This window comes from Aspergillus ibericus (assembly GCF_003184845.1).
Source record: "Aspergillus ibericus CBS 121593 unplaced genomic scaffold BO80scaffold_26, whole genome shotgun sequence".
Lineage (NCBI taxonomy): Eukaryota > Fungi > Ascomycota > Eurotiomycetes > Eurotiales > Aspergillaceae > Aspergillus > Aspergillus ibericus.
Genome location: NW_020292124.1, coordinates 73014 through 90458, shown reverse-complemented (window position 1 = coordinate 90458; position 17445 = coordinate 73014). Strand labels below are relative to the sequence as shown.

The window sequence follows — 17445 nt, the reverse complement described above, 5'->3', positions numbered from 1 at the left end:
GAAGGATTTGCAATACACTGCCGATTTCAATGCATGCCATCTAGCCAGCCATTACCAGAGGCATCTTGGGGCGGCATGGCTCACCAACACACGTTCGTGATCAAGCCGTTCAGGGGAGCCATGACCAGGAAGGAGGATAACCAACGCCGTGCCAGGTCCGTATTAAGTCTAGTGACAACTATGAGCACCAGGAACCGGAAGCCTCGCCGACTGGAGGAACCCACTTGGGCGTTTTGGTCGAGTCTTCTGGTCATGTTTTAGATGGCTTGCGGGCATGCGCCGACACCTAACCGAGTCCTCCAATAGGCTGCCCGATGTGTGCTAGTTGGAGCTTCTCATTGGTGCATTGGCGGACACTTTGCAGGCGTATCAGCCAGAGCTGAGGTCGGAGGGAAACGGCACAGACCATGATTTGGCTGCAACACAGTAGGGTCAGCCAGGAAAGTCACAGTTTGCACTACATTCTATTCTGTCTTCCCTATTTCCTTGATCGCTTGCCTTAGCTAGAGCTTAGCCACGTTGCTACTATTTGAACCACTTGGCCATCTTCACTGGTCCGTGCAGTAAAACCTAGATGGGCCTGATGTATGTGCTTTTGTAGGTATCTTACCTGGTTCGAGACCTACAACGTTCCCTCGCACCATGTTTTCCATGAAGGGAGCTTAAAGGGAGTGAATCTGTTTTGCTCGTTGTTGGGTTGTCCAAGCATTGTACGTTCATGATTAACTTAGATCTCCTGCATCTTCCACTTTTACTGTAACCCTGTCATACCCGGAGCTTCCTGCACGGCAAGGTGACACAGCGAGAGATGAAAGTCGTACAGCGATGCCTGGCATCTCCGAGGTATCACATTAACCTGAGCTTGGATACAGAGGCTGGAGATCCCTCTGTACTTAAAAGACGGCGATCGCCAGCAGTGCTGGATGGGCCCATGTCTCTGTCCGGGGGGGGGGCCATGGGGTTAATGCAACATCTCAACAACACATGGTCAGTTCTCTTTCACCCAGCTAGAGATCAGATTTATGTGATGGGCTGAGTCCCGGAGAGTCAGCCAACATCATGTTTGAATGGGGTTGTAGCCAGGCAGCGTCGATCATGAGATCCCCCCTCTTTGAGACCCCGCAGGAGGGGAGCGCTATAGCGTCCCCCCCCCCCGGCCTTCCCCGTGGGCGGACACATAGCGCTCAACACCGACATGACCCGTGAAGGCAGCCAAAGCCGACGGCCGTCCGAGTTGCTGCAGGTTGGACCATAGCTAGCGACCGAGCGAGCAATGAGGCCAAGCCAGTGAGGTTCCGCTAGCTGGGAAGGTGGTCGGCAAAGTGCGCCCCCTTGACTGGACGCTCCTGGCTGGCGAGGCGCTTACGCCGGGGAATGATCGGGGGGCGCGTGATTGCAGCATCATGAATGGAGGAGGAAGAAGAAGAAGAAGAGGGGAAAGAGAGCAGCAAGAGGAGAGAAATGAAGTAGTAGAGGTGAATGCAATGCGTGGCACCTCGCTTGCGGCGGCTAATCCAGTTGCGGCCAGCGGCACGGCAACCATCCAGAGCCCAACGCCCGGCGTCAAGATCCATCACCATCCAAATCCATCATCTCCAGCCCTCTCAGTCGATCTCACACTGCCTGCGCGTGTCGCCGACGCTCCTTCGACTCGGATCGGTCCTATTCCCCGCTACGCCACCTCGGCCTCGTCTCATCTGGTCACCCCCCGATCGCCTGGGATTGAACGCCAAAGCCCCCCCCCTCTCGGTCGTGCGGTCCCGGGTCCTTTCCACCCCTCTCCGCCCTCGTTCCCCGTTTGTCGACGCTGGGATCCCTCAATTCACCTGGGCGCCTCCACTCGCAGCCTTTCGCTTGCCTCAAGTGATTCACCCGACGCCGGCGTTTACGGCCCTCTCTCAGTCTTTCAACTTATATCTCCCCTTCTTCGCCCGTCCGCTGTCCGGTGAGCTTCCTGTGCTTCTCCTACCTGGCTACCTCCTCCGCCGGGCGTCTTGCTGACTTTTTCCTCCGGAACGCTTCCCTAGCATGGTGTTTGGGTCGGAAGAACCTAGGAGACTGAGAATCCCGCCCCCTTCATCCTCCCAGCTCATCAGTGTCTTAGCCTCATAAGACACGCCCTCGATGGCTCCGCCGCAAACGCCTAGGCCGAATCCCGGTTCCACCATGTCCGATCTTGCGTCGACCTCCATCCCTGCACACACCACAAATGGCGAGGCCCATGCGCCCAACGACCGCGCCCAACTTCCCTTATCAGACTCCAAGCCCATGTCGGTAAACCGCAAGAAGCAAAAACGCAGACAAAAACAGGCGGCCCGCTTGGCAGCGGATCGTAAGGTCGGAAATGGACATGCCGCCGCGGAGATCACCTCACCGAACGGTTTAAGCCCTACCACGCCGGAGAGTCCTGGATCCGACGATCATGATATCGAGGAGGTCGCTCCCAACGGCGACACGCACTACGAGCAGACACATGACGCGACGCATGGACAAACCCATCCTCCGGATCGGTCCAACGGGCAACCCGGCCATCCAGCATCCACGACTTCGAAATCCAAGAAGAAAAAAGGCAAAAAGGGTCAGACAGGCTCCCAACCGCTGGGCGATGAAAGCTCCACCCCGCTGTCCACTCCCTCGGTCTCCATGTCACACCCTCTGCCCCCGCCGTTACCGCCGCATCTCGGACCTCATACGATTCTGAAATCTAGCAAGGACCGCAGCATCTGGAATACGTCCACGCAAGAAGAGCGCGAGAACATCAAGACGTTCTGGCTCGAGCTGGGTGAGGAGGAGCGACGACAGCTGGTCAAGGTCGAAAAGGATGCGGTCTTGAAAAAGATGAAGGAGCAGCAGAAACACTCGTGCAGCTGTACCGTGTGTGGGAGGAAGCGGACTGCGATCGAAGAGGAATTGGAGGTGCTGTATGATGCTTACTACGAGGAGCTGGAGCAATACGCGAACAACAACCATGGCTCGTTCGAGAAGGGCCCGCCGATGATCCCGCCTCCTCGTCTATACCACCCGCCTCTACGGTCGCCCGGTCAGCATACACGGACACAAGGTCAATTTCACCCCTCTCGGGGCCGGATCCATGAGGTGCAGGAAGACGATGAAGACCTGGAAGAAGAAGAAGACTACGATGAGGAGGATGAGGAGGATGATGAGCCATACAGCGATGACGACGAATATGAAGATGAAGAAACCCGAGCCGCCCGTGCGGATTTCTTCGCCTTTGGAAATAGTCTAACTGTCAAAGGTAGGTGGAGCCCTCAGCTGGTTCACCCTCGTTCTGAGTTCATACTAACTTGGTTCCTCCGCTGGTAGATGGCATCCTAACCGTTGCGGACGATCTGTTAAAGAACGACGGGAAACATTTCATTGACATGATGGAGCAATTAGCTGAGCGTCGAATGCAGCGGGAAGAGGATACCCAATACGGGATTGCTGCAGCCCACCAATCCCTCCATAGCGGTCATAATCACGGTCCCCTTGATGATGATGATTATGATGAGGAGGAGGATGAGGACTACGATAGTCAGGAGGATGAAGAATATGAGGAAGATGAAATGGTCAGCTCCGGGAACTGGCCGGGTGGTGATGCCGTGCAAGCTGACACGTTTCTGCAGGACGCCATGACGGAAGAGCAACGCATGGAGGAAGGTCGGCGCATGTTCCAAATCTTTGCGGCCCGGATGTTCGAACAGCGCGTCTTGACAGCCTATCGGGAAAAGGTCGCCGAGCAACGCCAGCAGAAGCTGATCGAAGAGCTCATGGAGGAACAAACGCGGAATGAACAACGAAATGCCAAGAAGGCTCGTGAAGCGCAGAAGCGAAAGGACAGGAAGAAGCTTCAGAAGCAGGCCAAAGAGGAAGAGAAGGCGCGGAAGGAGGCGGAGAAGGCGGCCGAGGAGGCTGCAGCCAAAGCCGAGCAAGAGAAGAAGCTGGAAGAGCAGAAGAAGAAACGGGAAGAGCAAAGAAAGAAGCGCGAGGCCGAGCGAAAGGCCCAGGAAGCGGAGCGGGTTCGCAAAGAGGCCGAGAAGCAAAAACGACTGCGTGAAGAGAGAGAGCGACAAGCGGAGCTTGAAAGAAGGCAGCGTGAGCAGAAGGAGCTAGAGAAGAAGCGACGAGAGGAAGCACGGCAAAAAGAGGAACGCGAGCGAGAGCGCAAGGCCAGGGATGAGCAGAACCGGAGAGATCGCGAGGCCGCCACCAAGCCTGAGCACGACGGGCAAAAACGAGTATCGCATGCAGGGCCGGTTCCTATCCCCGCCAATCTGCATCACCACGCCCAGGGCCTTCTGGCACATTTCCAGTCGCCGCACTTTCAAGTCGCTACGCCTGTCGTCCCCAAGGCTCCGACTCCTGCCAGACCGCGGCAACCATCCCAGCAGGGCTCCCACACGTCGTCTCCACGGTCCCAGCCGGCCAGCACGGAGCCATCGCAGGTCTCAATTTCTCCGCGATCGATGGCGCCTTCCCAGTCGTCTGGCGCATCGAGCGTCACCTCAAAGCAAGGCCATGGGCAGCCGCCGTTACTTCACCACCCACAGCCATCGACACCATTGTCTCCCCTGGGCGCATTGAACAGATCTCATCCCCCTGGGTTCTCCCCGTCCAATCCGCCTGGGCTGGGTCTGGTCTCACGTCCACCCATTGGTCATGAGTTGCCCTCCTACCCGCCTCATTCCGGGCCTCTGATGAACCAGCTGCGAGGGTTCCCGGCGCCAAATGGTCTCCCTGTGCTTCCAGGCATGAACGGAACTCGTCCGATTCCACCCGGAAGGGGCTTCCCGCTCGATCCAGGACACGGCCTGTCATTCCACCACCAGCCCATAGCCAACGTCTTCTCTGCACAGCCAAGTGGACTGTCCCATGCGCATTCCAGGCAGCCGTCCAGCTCGTTTGAGCGGTCCCCTCTTGACGCGCATGCATTCCCGATCGCCCGGCCCAGCCCTATCAAACGTCCGTCAAGCACCCAACAAGACCAGAACAACCGCCCCGGGCGGCGCGATGTGGATGACCTGAGTGCGCATCTGGGTAGCAGTGCTCTTCTGGATGACACTGATGTTCCCTTCACCTCCAATCTCTCCCAGTCTCTCCCTGGCGCGACTGCTCCGGGGTCCTTGCCTGGTCCGGCCCGAGCTAGCTTTGCAGGCACGTCCTTGTTCACAGACCCTCTTGGTGAGTTCCCTGACAAGTGGTCATCCCTGGCAGGCGCTGACAGCTTCCCCACAGCGAAGCACAGTGGTTTCCCCATCGGGCAAAGCATCGGGAGCAACACATGGGGTGCGCAACTTCCCTTCGGTGCCTCTCCCTTCCCCAGCGCTCCGACATGGGGAGCCGGACCTGGTCAGTTCTCCCTCGACATCGGTCTTCTCCGTGCTATCAACTGACGACACTTCTAGGGAGTGGCTGGTCCACCAACGCATTCGCCCCAGGAGGTCACCATCGTGCTCACGCCTCCCGGCCCGTGACGATACGACTTCTGGTCATCCAGGCCTGCAAGCAACTCAACACGATGAGCCCGTCCAAGGGAGCAAGCGGATACCACGATGTGAAAGTTGTCCTCCGGCAGGTTGACCAGCTACGGCCGGCCACTGAGTCCCCCATCTCCCTGAAGGAAATGCTGGACATCTGTGACACGGAAGGCAACACCCAAAACGGAGGCGGATCGTTCTCGATCAAGAGTGACGAGACGGGTGAATATGTCAAGTTCGAGCCCGATACCAACAGTGCCTCCTCAGGCCACAGAGGTAGCATTGTTCCCGGTGAAATCGGCAGCCCCGTCCCCAGCAGCAGTCTGCCAGCGTTTGGCGGGATCGGCACGTCAACTCCTTCAGTACTACGGCAGTTCTCTTCTCCTACGGGCTTCTAGCCACAGACCTATCACTTATGACACTTTCTTCCCCCACGCCTGAGAACGGACGCATCTCCTCTACTCCAGTACCCATCCTTTCCCTTCAATCTTCCCATCCATCCCAGCGTCCCATCATGCCGTGGGGCCATTTTACTCGTCTTCTTCCTCGTCTTATGCTCATTCTTCATCCGAATATCTGCCTACGCGCTACCGCGACCTGGCCCCTCATATCCTATCCTCCTCTTCTGCGTCTGATAGGTTCCATGTTTCCTGGCTCTCTCCATGTTCGAGTTCCATTGCCATCTTCCTCTTTCTGCCTTCTCATTGACGGACATAAATCATGTCATGTACGTTATGTCGTTTCTTCTTCTTCCTCCTTTTGCACGCGCACGCTCCCACCATCAAGGTGTCTTGAAACCTCTTATGTAGCGATTCCCATGGAGCACACATCGTCATCATCATCTTCATCTTCATCATCATCATGATCACCACATTTCCCATTCATGTTCGTTGGACTCCCATGTTTAACAATTGCATGATCGAATCGGATCAAGATCTTCCCCACCTATCCTGGGGTATTGATCTATATATCTATCTGATTGCTTTGTCTGTTCACTTTGGGTTGATTGTCTTGGTCGTAGATTTGTGTGTGGCTGTGTAGTTTTTTCGTAGGTCTGGGTGTTTTGGGGTTCGGGGTGTGTATATGTGTGAGTATGTGTGTATGCATACCCAGGGGTCTTGCAAGGTATGAGCTATCTAGTTTAGATATCTTTTTCACTTGTGTTTTTCCTCGTCTGATACGAATACCGGTACTGTGAAGAGTGGCCTGATCCTTCGGAGAGGGATACATACGGACTTACATACATACATCCTGACATACGGTCTTCCTGTCCGGTTGGTATCAGATTGGCTCTCTTACACAGATGTGGTATAGATCCAATACCGTAATGGAATCTCACTATAAGAATTCGTCATTTCTATTTCGGCCTACGGTTCATCCTAGTGCATGGCTCTAAGCTAAGTGTCTAATAGAGATAGGTTGGTTTGAGTTCAAGATAAAGTAAAAATAGAATGGGTAACTTTCTATCGGAATTCAAATTTCCTCCTAATAGCTGGAGAAGAAAGAAAGAAAGAAAAAGAAAGAGACAGGGTATGATGATGATACACTGATTGATATACTCGATTCAAGAAGATGGAACAAGACAGGTCAGGGGTTCATTCATAAAGGAAAGGAAAGGAAAAGAAAAGGATGGAAAAGGGAATCTTACACGCACGAGGCTGGAAGAAATGGGGAATGGGAAAGAAGCAAGAAGAGTGGGATACAGGGTTGGAAACATCGCTCATTCATATAGAAGGGTTGGGTTGGTCGTGCATCACTGTCTGGGATCGGTGATTACACCTTCGAAATCTCGGGTTCGGATGTAGTCCAGGGTGCGCTGGAAGTGACGCTTCGGGCCCTCCAGGCTGGGATTGGGCTCGTTTTCGTCGGTCTGCAGGTTCGAGTGAATGAGCTCGATGAGACCGTTGAGGTACTTGGTGGTGACGGTTTCGTTCTGTTGGTCGAAGTAGTAGACGTAGCGGTTGAGGATCTCGACGAAGAGTTCTACGGAGACTGCGGTGTCCATGCAGGCGTCAGCGACGCGGAGAGCACGTTGCAGGCATTCAAGGACGCGCTTGCCGTCGCGGTAGAGCTATTCGGTGTTAGGGCGCAAAAAATGAGAGTGTATCAGAGGGTGTAGACGTACGTTCTTGGGGTCTTCCTCGCCTCGTTGCGGGTTCTCAACCACCCACCAGAGGTGGCTGGCTAGGTATACAGCGCGACATTGGTCGGGCTTCTTGAGGAGCTTGCTTCCGTGCAGGGCGGCCTTGGTGATGAGGGTGTCGTAGTTCTCCTTGGAGAATCCGCGAGTGCCATGCAGGGCTCCTGCAATGACACAGACGGCCTGGAATTGGGCGCGCGAATCACTGATGGAGTCCTCGTAGATGGTGAAGGCTTGCGCGAAGAACTCGTAGCTGAACTCTTCGAAGCCCGTTTGGTCGGCAACTTCTCCGCACATCACGAACAGGCGCAGGGACAGATCAGCGCAGCCGGGGTTCACACGCTGGTAGAGGTTGTTGACACACTGGTGCATGAACCGGTAAAGCGCCGAAGACTGCGACTGCCAGTTGTCGTCGTAATGCTCGCGGGCCTTAAGTTTGCGTGCCAGGCGTATCGAAGCTGTGACCAGGGCTGGTGTTGTGTATCGGATTCGCTCATTGCCGTCGAGGTAGGCCTTCCGGGTTGCTTGGAGTAGCTGGACAGCAGGGTTAGCCAAGGACGTGGCATACGGAAGGGGCAATTACCTTCAATTGAGTATCGTTTTCTGGTGCCTGGACCAGATGAACCAACCGTGCAAGCCATCCTTGCTCCTCGATGGTTTCGTCGGTCTCACCCCGGCGCTGAGACTGCAGCCCAGGATAGCCCATAGACTGCTGTGTGCCCTCCTTGATCAAGACCCTCAGGGCTTGCAGGACACGATCGAGATTCTCGGTAGTGGCGATGAGTGTTCGGTTCTTGAGAAGACTGCGCGCGATTTCGCCTGCGACAGATCGCCGGGTGGTGTAGGATTGCGAGGTCAGAAGCGGGATGTAGTGAGGCAAGGCTAGGGCTGTGAAGATGGAGGCGTAGGAACGGAGAGGTGCAGTGAGGAGATGCAGGAGGTTCTGCTGTGTAGGGGCGGAGTGCAGGTCGGCGTGATCCGTGTACGCTGCAGTCTCTTTGGTCGCAAAGTCAAGGATCTGGTCGACAAATTCCAGGCGATCCGGATAGGTGTTGAGTGCCAGATTCACAAGCGAAACAAGAAGCGCCATTGTGTCTTGGATAGGGAGGCCGCGGCTCTTGATCAAGTTGACCACTTGCTCATAGAAGATGTCATACAACTTGACATCGACAGGAATGCCAGCCTTACTGTCGCCATTGGCCTTGGGCTCGCTTTCAGTCGTGGCTTCGGCATTCTCCTTCGAAGGCTGCTCCGCGCCATTCTCTTGTGTTGCTTCTTCAGTTGTGTCCTCCTTCGTTTCTTCGGATACCGTGAGGTTCCCAAGGAGCTTGGTGACAGCATCCTCTTCTCTCTGTTTCCTTGCATCTGGGTCGGCGGACGATTCGGTCTCGCGAGCGGCGTAAGCCGACAAACGGTCCATCAATCCAATCACGATCTTCTTCAAGTCCACATGCGGGTTGAGTCGAGCAATTGCGGAGAGCAGGAGATCGAGAGTATGCAGGTGGAACTCATCGGGGAACACCTTGGTAATCACTATATTCTCGGTCAGCATCCCATACCGGCAACGAGGCAATTTGGCACTGACCTTCTAGTAAATACTCCTGCGCCAACACATCCCGGCATTGAACGACCTGCTCCAGCAGCGCCTGTAGTATGCCGGATTTGTACCCCTCTAGATCGACCAATTGACTGAGTCGCACGACATTGCTACCAACAAGCAATTCGAGTTCCCGACGCTCCTGCATCCGCTTCTCTCGCTCGCGCGAAGGGCCCTGGTGCTGGAGCCTCACCCACAGCTTGTTCATCTCGACGAAATTCGTCAGAACGAAGTTGATTGAATCCTGCAAGTTGCCCTCCGGACCATCGCTAGACCCCGTAGGCAGATGATCTCTAGCCTGTCCGGACAGGTAGTACCGGAGGAACAACCCGCGAATGGGATGCTGCACGCCCCGACTCATCTCCATCATGTCCTTCATGATCTCTTTCACCGGAGCATCCTCCACCGACATGTATACCGTACCCACGGTGATCATGAGATAGAGTCGCGGGATGATATTGCCGGCATATTGAACGAGTTCGTACAGATCCGCCAGGTGGTTGACGGGGTGGTTTTCTTTCAGGTAGACGGAGAGATGTCGCAGGGCATCGAAGACGGCCATGTACAGTTCGTAGTATTGCTTGGGGCCGAGGCTAGGGGTTCGGAGCTCGGAGACCAAGGTGGACCTGGGGCAATTGGCGGCAGACGTCAGTTATCTCGGCCCCAATTCCACTGCTGCCTGCGAAGCTCCCACTCACCCGCATTTCAAGGCATCCATTAATTTTCCAGGCGTTTCGAGGCATTTCCGCATCATCTGCGACTGTTGCCGCACGACTCCCAATGCCTCCTCAAGGAGACGACTCTGGTCTTCGGGGGCCGCTACCGGGGTGGCCATGGTGGATGTGATGGGATGATGTGAGGGGAGTCGGACTCAGTGGCTTGAATCGGGCGGTAAACACCTGGTCGGAAAGGGGGAGGGGTCCAGAGGGGGAGGCAAGAAGGGGGGCAGCAGGGACAGACGATGCGCTGGAAGGGCGAGCGAAGAATCCGACAGCTCCTGGTCCATAGACAGGAGAGAAAGAAGGGACAAGAAGGACAAGGGAAAGTGGCAGGGAAATGTTAATGTGAATGCGGACATGCGATCAGAACGCCAGGTCGGCCTGGGGCTGGGCGCGGTTATGTAATCCCGGCCCGTACGTCACGGGCACGAGGCTCTCGCTCTTGACTCCGGCCGAACTATAGAAATCCATTCAACCTGATCTATCTGATATAATATCCAAAAAGAACCACAATCTAGCTAATATGTACCCGAACTGAAATAGAACCCATTACCCCCCACCAAATAAAGCACCCATTCTGAAATAAAATCATGAAATCGCCAAGAAAATTAGAAGCAAAGGAAAGCTGAAAAAGCAAGGAAAAGGAGGGAAATAAGACAAACGCCCCATAGATGCATGTTTTCATGACCACATTGCTCATCACCGCAGTCATGCATGTCGTGATAAACCGAAATTGTTTGTAAAGAGAAAACTGCTTGCTCTCTGTCCATTAGATTCGTCCGCTGTTCCGTAAGCGTCGTTGGAAACATCCTTTTGATGCAGAAAAATAGTAAGGAGTGGAGATGCGCGGGAGCATTTATGCAACGACTCCCTCGTCCTCCGCCTGCGAGGCGGTCTCATTTGAGCTCCTGGCCATACGCGGAATCGCGGCTTTCTCAGCCTCTGTCAGGGCCCGAGCCATGGGCTTGGTAGCAAGCTTGGTGGTATTTTCGTGCTTGAAATCAGAAGCAGCGTCAACAGCGGCATCGAGAGTCTGTCGGGACTGAAGGACGGTGTCATTGGAGCTCCTAGCGTAAATCTTGGAAGCTGCATCGGTGGTGTTGTCAACACGCTTGATAATGGTACCGGCAGCAGCATCATTGTGAGTAGCATTCAGCTCTCGAGCCTGAAAAGCCGTTCCGTTCAAGTCCCTACTTGGGTGGGAGATAACCTTGCTGGTGTTCAGGTCACGCTGTGCAACATCGACACCACCAGCTGGGATCTTGGAAACAGTTTCGTTGCTGCGAGCAACAACCCCAGAAGTACTGTTGAGGGCCTCGGATTCGTGAGTGGCAGGCTGACGAGCCATCAGCTTGGAGATGGTGTCGTTTCCTCGGGCAAAAACCTCGGAAGTGGTATTGCTGGTCTCAGATGCGTCGTGACGAGCCATCAGCTTCGAAATGGTATCATTGCCCCGGGCGAAGACCTCGGAAGTGGAGTTGCTACGGGCATGCAGAGCGTAGTCCGTCTCATTGCGCGAGTCAGACCGACGATCAGGGGTTGCAGTATGCTCACCCAGATCCGGGACGGTGTCGTTGCTGCGTGCGACAATCGCATGGCTTTCTGTGCTGTTGGTGGTGGCATCGGTGATGGATGTACCAAATCGACGGAACGCTCTCTTGGTGCTGTTGGTCTCACGGCGCTCAAGAGGAGCATCGCTCACAGCCGGTCCAACGGTCCAGGATGAGTAGGAAGGACCAGGCACGACAGTAGGTGTGGATGAGGGGTATTCAGTGACCGTGATGGTGGCCGGGGGATTGGTCGCGGTGATTGTTTCGACAAGAGGGGTGGAGGGGCCTGCGACGTTGACAACTTTGTAGGGAACATCCCGGCGTTCGAAGGTGTCGTTCCCACGAGAATTGAGGATAGGGACTGCGTGGACAGAGAGGGAGAGAGCAAGGAGGAGCGCAGCGGGATGCATGATGATGCTGGATGTAAGGGAAGGCAGGGCAGAAGAAGGAAAGAAAAAAAGTCAGATATTCTATCAGATCAAACCTGAATGCAAAGCCGTTGATACTTGTTAATCCGACTAGAGGAGTTTGAAACTGGGACAGCAGCAGAGAGGCGCTCTCAATTTATGATGTCGATTCTCACAGCGAAACATCACACCGACCAACCAAGCCATGGAAACAAAGTTGGCGCCTAGGAAAAAGAATGACGACGGGCAAGGAAGATCTACACGGCTCCGACATATGTATATGCCATCATACACGGCACAAAGACCCATCGTCGGGAAGAAAAGGTGCAGGCTGGTACAGCACGATGCTGTCAAAGGAGGCTGGGATGGGCCGATGGAGCCCGTGCCAGCCACGTTGGGTTGGCAGAAGCGAGCTAGAACCTGGAGATCGCCGCCGTCCAGCACGGCAAGGACCCTGGCTGTTGTTTAGTGCATTGTTCCAATTATAGCCTGGCCAGGCAACATGATTTGCGAGTCCAATGGGGGGTGGGATGGAGGAAAGGTACTCCGTTCGTGGAGTTCAACCTCTGAAAAGTTGACGCTCGCTCTAAATTAAGCCGGGAATCAGGGATCCCGTCACGGACCCGGATTGGCCTGTCAGTGTGGCTGGGGGCCCACTTCTGGCTGTGGCGGCTGCCTTGATTGGCTTGACCACCACCACCACCACCACCACCACCACCACCTCCTCCTCGATTGACTATCAACTACTCCGTATCGACTATCGACTATCTGGATATACTCTCTACCGAGAACTCCCTCCAGCAACTTCGACCTCTTTCATCTGCCTGGATCACGCAATATCTGAGCCTCGAACGCAGATCTCCTTTGGGTACGTCATATCCAAGAACCAACCCACCATTTCGCAGCTCGGGGCATTACCAAGTCAGCGGTGTGTGCTACCTTCATTACTACACCTTATCTCAACTGCACGTACGGTATCACGAGAGAGAAACATGGTCTATCAACAACACTAAATCCAGTCAATCGGATGCAGTTGTTGCACCACTCAGCAGCCGAGCAACCACCGAAGGCTTATCCCAAACCAAGACGGTTCACGTACTATGAGCGGACTGGATCTCAACCAGGACAACTAACCAAGCACCATCCTTGCAGGAGATCGGCAGCATCGTGGGATATCACATCACATCACACGCCGCGTCGCACAGTCAAGCAGGGTCTACAGGATCCCGTTGCCGTCGCCTATTATCTGCCAGATCTAAACGGATGCCAACTCAGGTTTCGAACCTCCCGATATCTACTACGGAGTACTCCGTATGCATAGGAAGAATATGCATTCTATTACCGCAATGGGCATAACGTGTACGCGTCCAGCTGGATGCAACAGCCTCCTTCGACCTAACGGCCTGTTTGCATTGCTAGGTAATTGCTTCTATTAATTCGCACCGTGTCTGAACTGTTTTCCTCCGAGCTCTTGTGCCGCCGCTTTTATGGAAACAGCACGTGAATTTCTGTGCCCGACGATCCAATCACTCTCTGAACATGCACTGCCTTCGTGAAACTAGACTTCCAGCCTTGTGATTCGATGTAAACAAGCCAAGATTGAACCTTGGACAGCCCGCCTCTCACATCTAGGCAGCTCTCATCTTCTCCACTCTTCAGACAGTTGATCCACCAGGGTACGCTGATCTCGACATCAAGATGGCGTCCACAACACCCGACGACGTACCCACAGTGGCTTTGCCCAACCCCGTACCAAAAGTTGACTTGAAATCTGTCCCCAGCCACCCTACCCCTACATACCTCTTCCGTCTCGTCGCACCAGACGGTGTCGGAAGCACGACTACGTCTGTTGTCAGTCCTTGAGATCTAATAAAGTCAGAAAACAATCATCCAGAAGATACCTTCAGCCTTAACCAGACGAAGGCCGCAGCTCTTGTACACGAACATCTCAATTGGATGTCTGATGATTAATGCAACTTCACGAGCTGACCAGCTCTTGCTTTTTGCACTGCAGTACTGCTTGTATCGACATGGGAAGATCGGGAGTAAGCCGGACCTAAGTAAAATACTACTACTTGTTCTTGACACTCGTGGCTTCCCGGACAACACCTTCATCAAAGACCTAGATATCATAGACACCTTCAAGGAACACTCAGACGGTCTGACAGGTTCTCAGCCCTCCGTCGCGGAGAAACTTGGGGCAACAGAGTGTTCTATTTCGGTGAATACCTGAGCCAGGGTGAGCTAAAGATCCAAGGGAAATGCGCAACGGCCTCTCTTCAGCGAATGATCGACCTCGGGCTAGTTAGTTATGCCCTAGGCTCGGAAGCAAGGACAAATGATATTTTTAGGCACCTCGAGTTCTCGACCCTCGAAGAGACTTTGCACGCCTTCCTTCCACAGACCCGTCTGAAGTCGATAAGGCGATCAAAATTGCACAGTGCTGTTTTACAATCTGTTGGATCGTTTTATTTGTAGTTATTTTATTGTCTCTCAAGCCAAGAGATCCGAATGATGCTGAGATGGTATCACGTCTTTCGGAAATACCTTCACATAAGAGCCTAAGTTGGTGATATCTACTCGATTCTAATCTAAGAGCAAGCCAAATGAGCTAAATTTACTCTAACATATTCATAGTGCCTAATCATAGTATCTTTCGAATCACCCAGAAGATGCGTGCACATACATATACATATATACCCTACCCCCCAATTTTTCATACACCTACATATCTATATCACACAGACCCCATTTATTCGATCTTCTCCATCGCAAACCACCCCAGTTACAGCGCTTAAATCACCACCTAAAACTCATCTAAGTAAGTACCTACCTACCTAATCTAAGTAATATTAGTGTAGTACTTGGTCCCCCCCCCCCAACCCCATCCAATAAAACTCTTCCTTAGCACGCACGCATCCTCGCCGGCTCATTGATCGACCATGCAAGCGCCACACCAGTGTGTCGATCCCAAGGAATACCTCAACGTGTCGGGCTCGGGCTGCGGTGTGACGGGGGTGAGCGGCTACAGCCACAGCCGAGGAGATGCAGTGGATAGGATGAGTTCGTGGCTAGCTTGCATTTGGTGCAGGGTACATGGTGCATGGTGCAGGGTGGGACGCGTAAGAATATTTCCGGGGGTAGATAGGGGGGAAGGATATGCTCTGGTGTTTTGTCTCTTTCTTGCTTGGTGTGTGTGTGTGTGTGTGTGTGTGTGTGTAGAGGAGGAAAATGGACATAGAGTAGATCACCTCAGTCAATCAGCTCGTGATTACTCACGTATCAGTCAAACCGGTATGCAGATTAGTCTACCAAGGGTATTTTTGATTTATATCATCTCCGGATGATATAAAGCTCACTTCATGCTGATATCCAAACTGGCTATCAGATCAGTAAGTTCACCGACGATCGTGTCCTGGACCGCCTGCTGCAACTGGGGCTGGAGCTTTCTGAGATCAGCACTCCATCCCAAGTTGAACCTAGACATTGGGGGTCAGTTCAGTGAAAGTGGTCGTATCCATGTCATGAAAAGAAGACAATACCGTGAAGCCCCCAGGCATCATCTAGCCAGGGATGGAGTAGAACTGCAAAAGCGTAGAGGCCATGGCCGTGCAAGCTGGAGTGGGTCAGCGTTCCTGATTGTGGTATCCAGTGTCCGTCCGAGCAGGTCGGACACCATGGACAAGGTCCCTTAAAAGCCTGAATAGGGTGGCACGATCCCGAGTGATCCGGGACAAGAAACATGGCAATAGTCCTGTCAGGGCAATCAGTGATAGGGCCTGTTTTAAGGGCTTGACTCAATGTAGAATTACAAGATTCTTTGCTTGGTAGGACGATTTCTCATTGATCTTAATGATGTTGACTTTATTCGCGCTCGTAATCCGTATCTTCAAGTGACATGCAGGTGTGCCTTGCGTAAGATCCGTATCTGCGTTGCTGCCTCGTCTGTACTCGGCTTGGTTGCCTAAGCTTCACCACGGATGCCCAAGACGGCGAATTGGTACATGGTGGCACAATTTGAGGCACGGTTTGAACATTTGCCAAGCGACTGTGCCCGCCCGCCATCTAAGAATAAGATGGCCGTGTTCATTTTTTTCTAGGTATCTTTGAAGCACCGTTACTCACCTATTTCAAACTCACGGCGCGTTATATAGTATACAAAGACCATACTGGAGCTAGGCGGGCTCATCCTCAGGCGGCACCAACACAGTCTTCTTCCACCGGTCTGTTAGTATGCATGAGACAAGAGCTTGTTCTGCCGTAGTGAAGTCTCCCTTCCAGCACCCCAGAATAACATCTCCCCCAAAGGCGTGAGATACGTCAGGGAACTGTCGTTTCCCATATCGAGCCTCAACTTCGGCATCGGCATGATGCTGCCGTTGAATTCGCGCTCGAATGACCGCAGGATCGCTAGAATGCAAAACATCTGCAGGCTCGACCGGATAAAGCTCATGATACGGAAATAAACCCGGTGGTAAATTCATACAACGTAGAGCCCAGCGCAAAGATATCTGACAAAATCGTGTTTGGCATCTCGTAATCTCTCGGTAAGCAATGAGATGCCTTTTCATAGCCTAAGGCTGGATGTCCAGGGTACTGGGAAGAGTTGAAATCACCCAGGCGGACGTTGAAGTCATCATCGACGAAAAACTGTCATAATGCCAAATCTGAATGGATAATATGACGGCTATGGATCATAACGACTGCCTCGATGATCTGTTGGAACTATTTAGATTGGAGATCGGGTGTGATCGTGTTCGTCTGGAGGTAGCTAGCCAAATCACCCAAAGGATGGTATTGAATATCCACATAGTCTTGCCTCCCTGGAGAGAGGCATTCAGCAATTCGGGGGTGGTTGCCTAAAATCGTATAAATGTTGGCTTCACGGACAACTGGCTGGATATCTTCCTCTCTTCCACTGCGAGGTGCCTTGCTGATTATCTTTCCATCCACAAGATAGACTTCAGCGAAGATTCCAATCTTTAAAAGCTTTTGGTTCTCAAACTGCTCGAGGACCGGGCGATGTTTAGTGGTGATAACTATGTGTGAATTGTTCGCAGGAGGTGGGCCGGCGGTCTGGATGATACGTTAACCTTCAGATCGGGTTTCACTTGGTCAGGACGCACCGTACACTAGTATGTTCATTATCCGACCGAAGGTATAAGTTATTGAGCAGCCTTTTCCATGATCGGAAGACGGCCTCGCAAAATCCTGAAATATGGCGCCACAGCGACGACCACCATACCGGCCACTGAAGCGGGTGGACGAGGGAGGGCATATCAGTTCAAGACATCTGTCGATTCCAGCGGTATAATCCAGGGGTCTGCAAAACGCAAGATACGCTTGGTGATCACCCCAGTCCCTAACTATTCTCCACGGCCGCGACCCACATTACAGTGCTCCCTAGTAGTTTCTCCTAGCGGCTAGACTGTTCCGCTTCTTAAGGCAAATTCAAACTGTGCTAATAGTTTAAAAAAAAAGGTATAAGTCACCACCGTGCGCCCACGGCTTGCTGACGACTGTGAGGCTCTTCGTGAGCTGATATTACATTTTTC

The 17445-nt window shown here is 53.3% G+C and overlaps 6 protein-coding genes across 6 annotated transcripts; 1 reads left to right on the top strand and 5 right to left on the bottom strand.

The window, feature by feature from the left end:
- Positions 1–1189: 1189 nt before the first annotated feature.
- BO80DRAFT_426143 (uncharacterized protein) lies at positions 1190–1599 on the bottom strand. The gene has a single exon (XM_025719686.1). The coding sequence runs from the start codon at positions 1572–1574 to the stop codon at positions 1299–1301; it is 276 nt and encodes a 91-aa protein (XP_025574094.1). The 5' UTR covers positions 1575–1599; the 3' UTR covers positions 1190–1298.
- Positions 1600–1925: 326 nt separating this feature from the next.
- On the top strand, positions 1926–6158 carry BO80DRAFT_115050 (putative stress response protein Nst1). The gene is made up of 4 exons (XM_025713442.1): positions 1926–3256; positions 3325–5181; positions 5236–5349; positions 5406–6158. Exons 1-4 carry the CDS (start codon positions 2125–2127, stop codon positions 5873–5875), a joined length of 3573 nt encoding a protein of 1190 aa, XP_025574093.1. The 5' UTR covers positions 1926–2124; the 3' UTR covers positions 5876–6158.
- A 673-nt stretch (positions 6159–6831) lies between these two features.
- BO80DRAFT_114989 (vacuolar protein sorting-associated protein 35) lies at positions 6832–10352 on the bottom strand. Its single transcript, XM_025713441.1, has 5 exons — positions 9913–10352; positions 9203–9840; positions 8201–9150; positions 7603–8151; positions 6832–7548 (listed from the first exon to the last, which is right to left on the bottom strand). The coding sequence occupies exons 1-5, from the start codon at positions 10047–10049 to the stop codon at positions 7231–7233; spliced, it is 2592 nt and encodes an 863-aa protein (XP_025574092.1). The 5' UTR covers positions 10050–10352; the 3' UTR covers positions 6832–7230.
- A 437-nt stretch (positions 10353–10789) lies between these two features.
- BO80DRAFT_446100 (uncharacterized protein) lies at positions 10790–11893 on the bottom strand (the record flags this gene model as incomplete). The annotated part of the gene is made up of 1 exon (XM_025721539.1): positions 10790–11893. The coding sequence occupies one exon, from the start codon at positions 11891–11893 to the stop codon at positions 10790–10792; it is 1104 nt and encodes a 367-aa protein (XP_025574091.1).
- A 3478-nt stretch (positions 11894–15371) lies between these two features.
- On the bottom strand, positions 15372–15899 carry BO80DRAFT_114945 (uncharacterized protein). The gene is made up of 2 exons (XM_025713440.1): positions 15703–15899; positions 15372–15644 (listed from the first exon to the last, which is right to left on the bottom strand). Exons 1-2 carry the CDS (start codon positions 15732–15734, stop codon positions 15413–15415), a joined length of 264 nt encoding a protein of 87 aa, XP_025574090.1. The 5' UTR covers positions 15735–15899; the 3' UTR covers positions 15372–15412.
- Positions 15900–16065: 166 nt separating this feature from the next.
- Positions 16066–17035, bottom strand: BO80DRAFT_456184 (uncharacterized protein; the record flags this gene model as incomplete). The annotated part of the gene is made up of 4 exons (XM_025722154.1): positions 16066–16300; positions 16359–16540; positions 16700–16929; positions 17017–17035. 4 exons carry the CDS (start codon positions 17033–17035, stop codon positions 16066–16068), a joined length of 666 nt encoding a protein of 221 aa, XP_025574089.1.
- Positions 17036–17445: the final 410 nt, after the last annotated feature.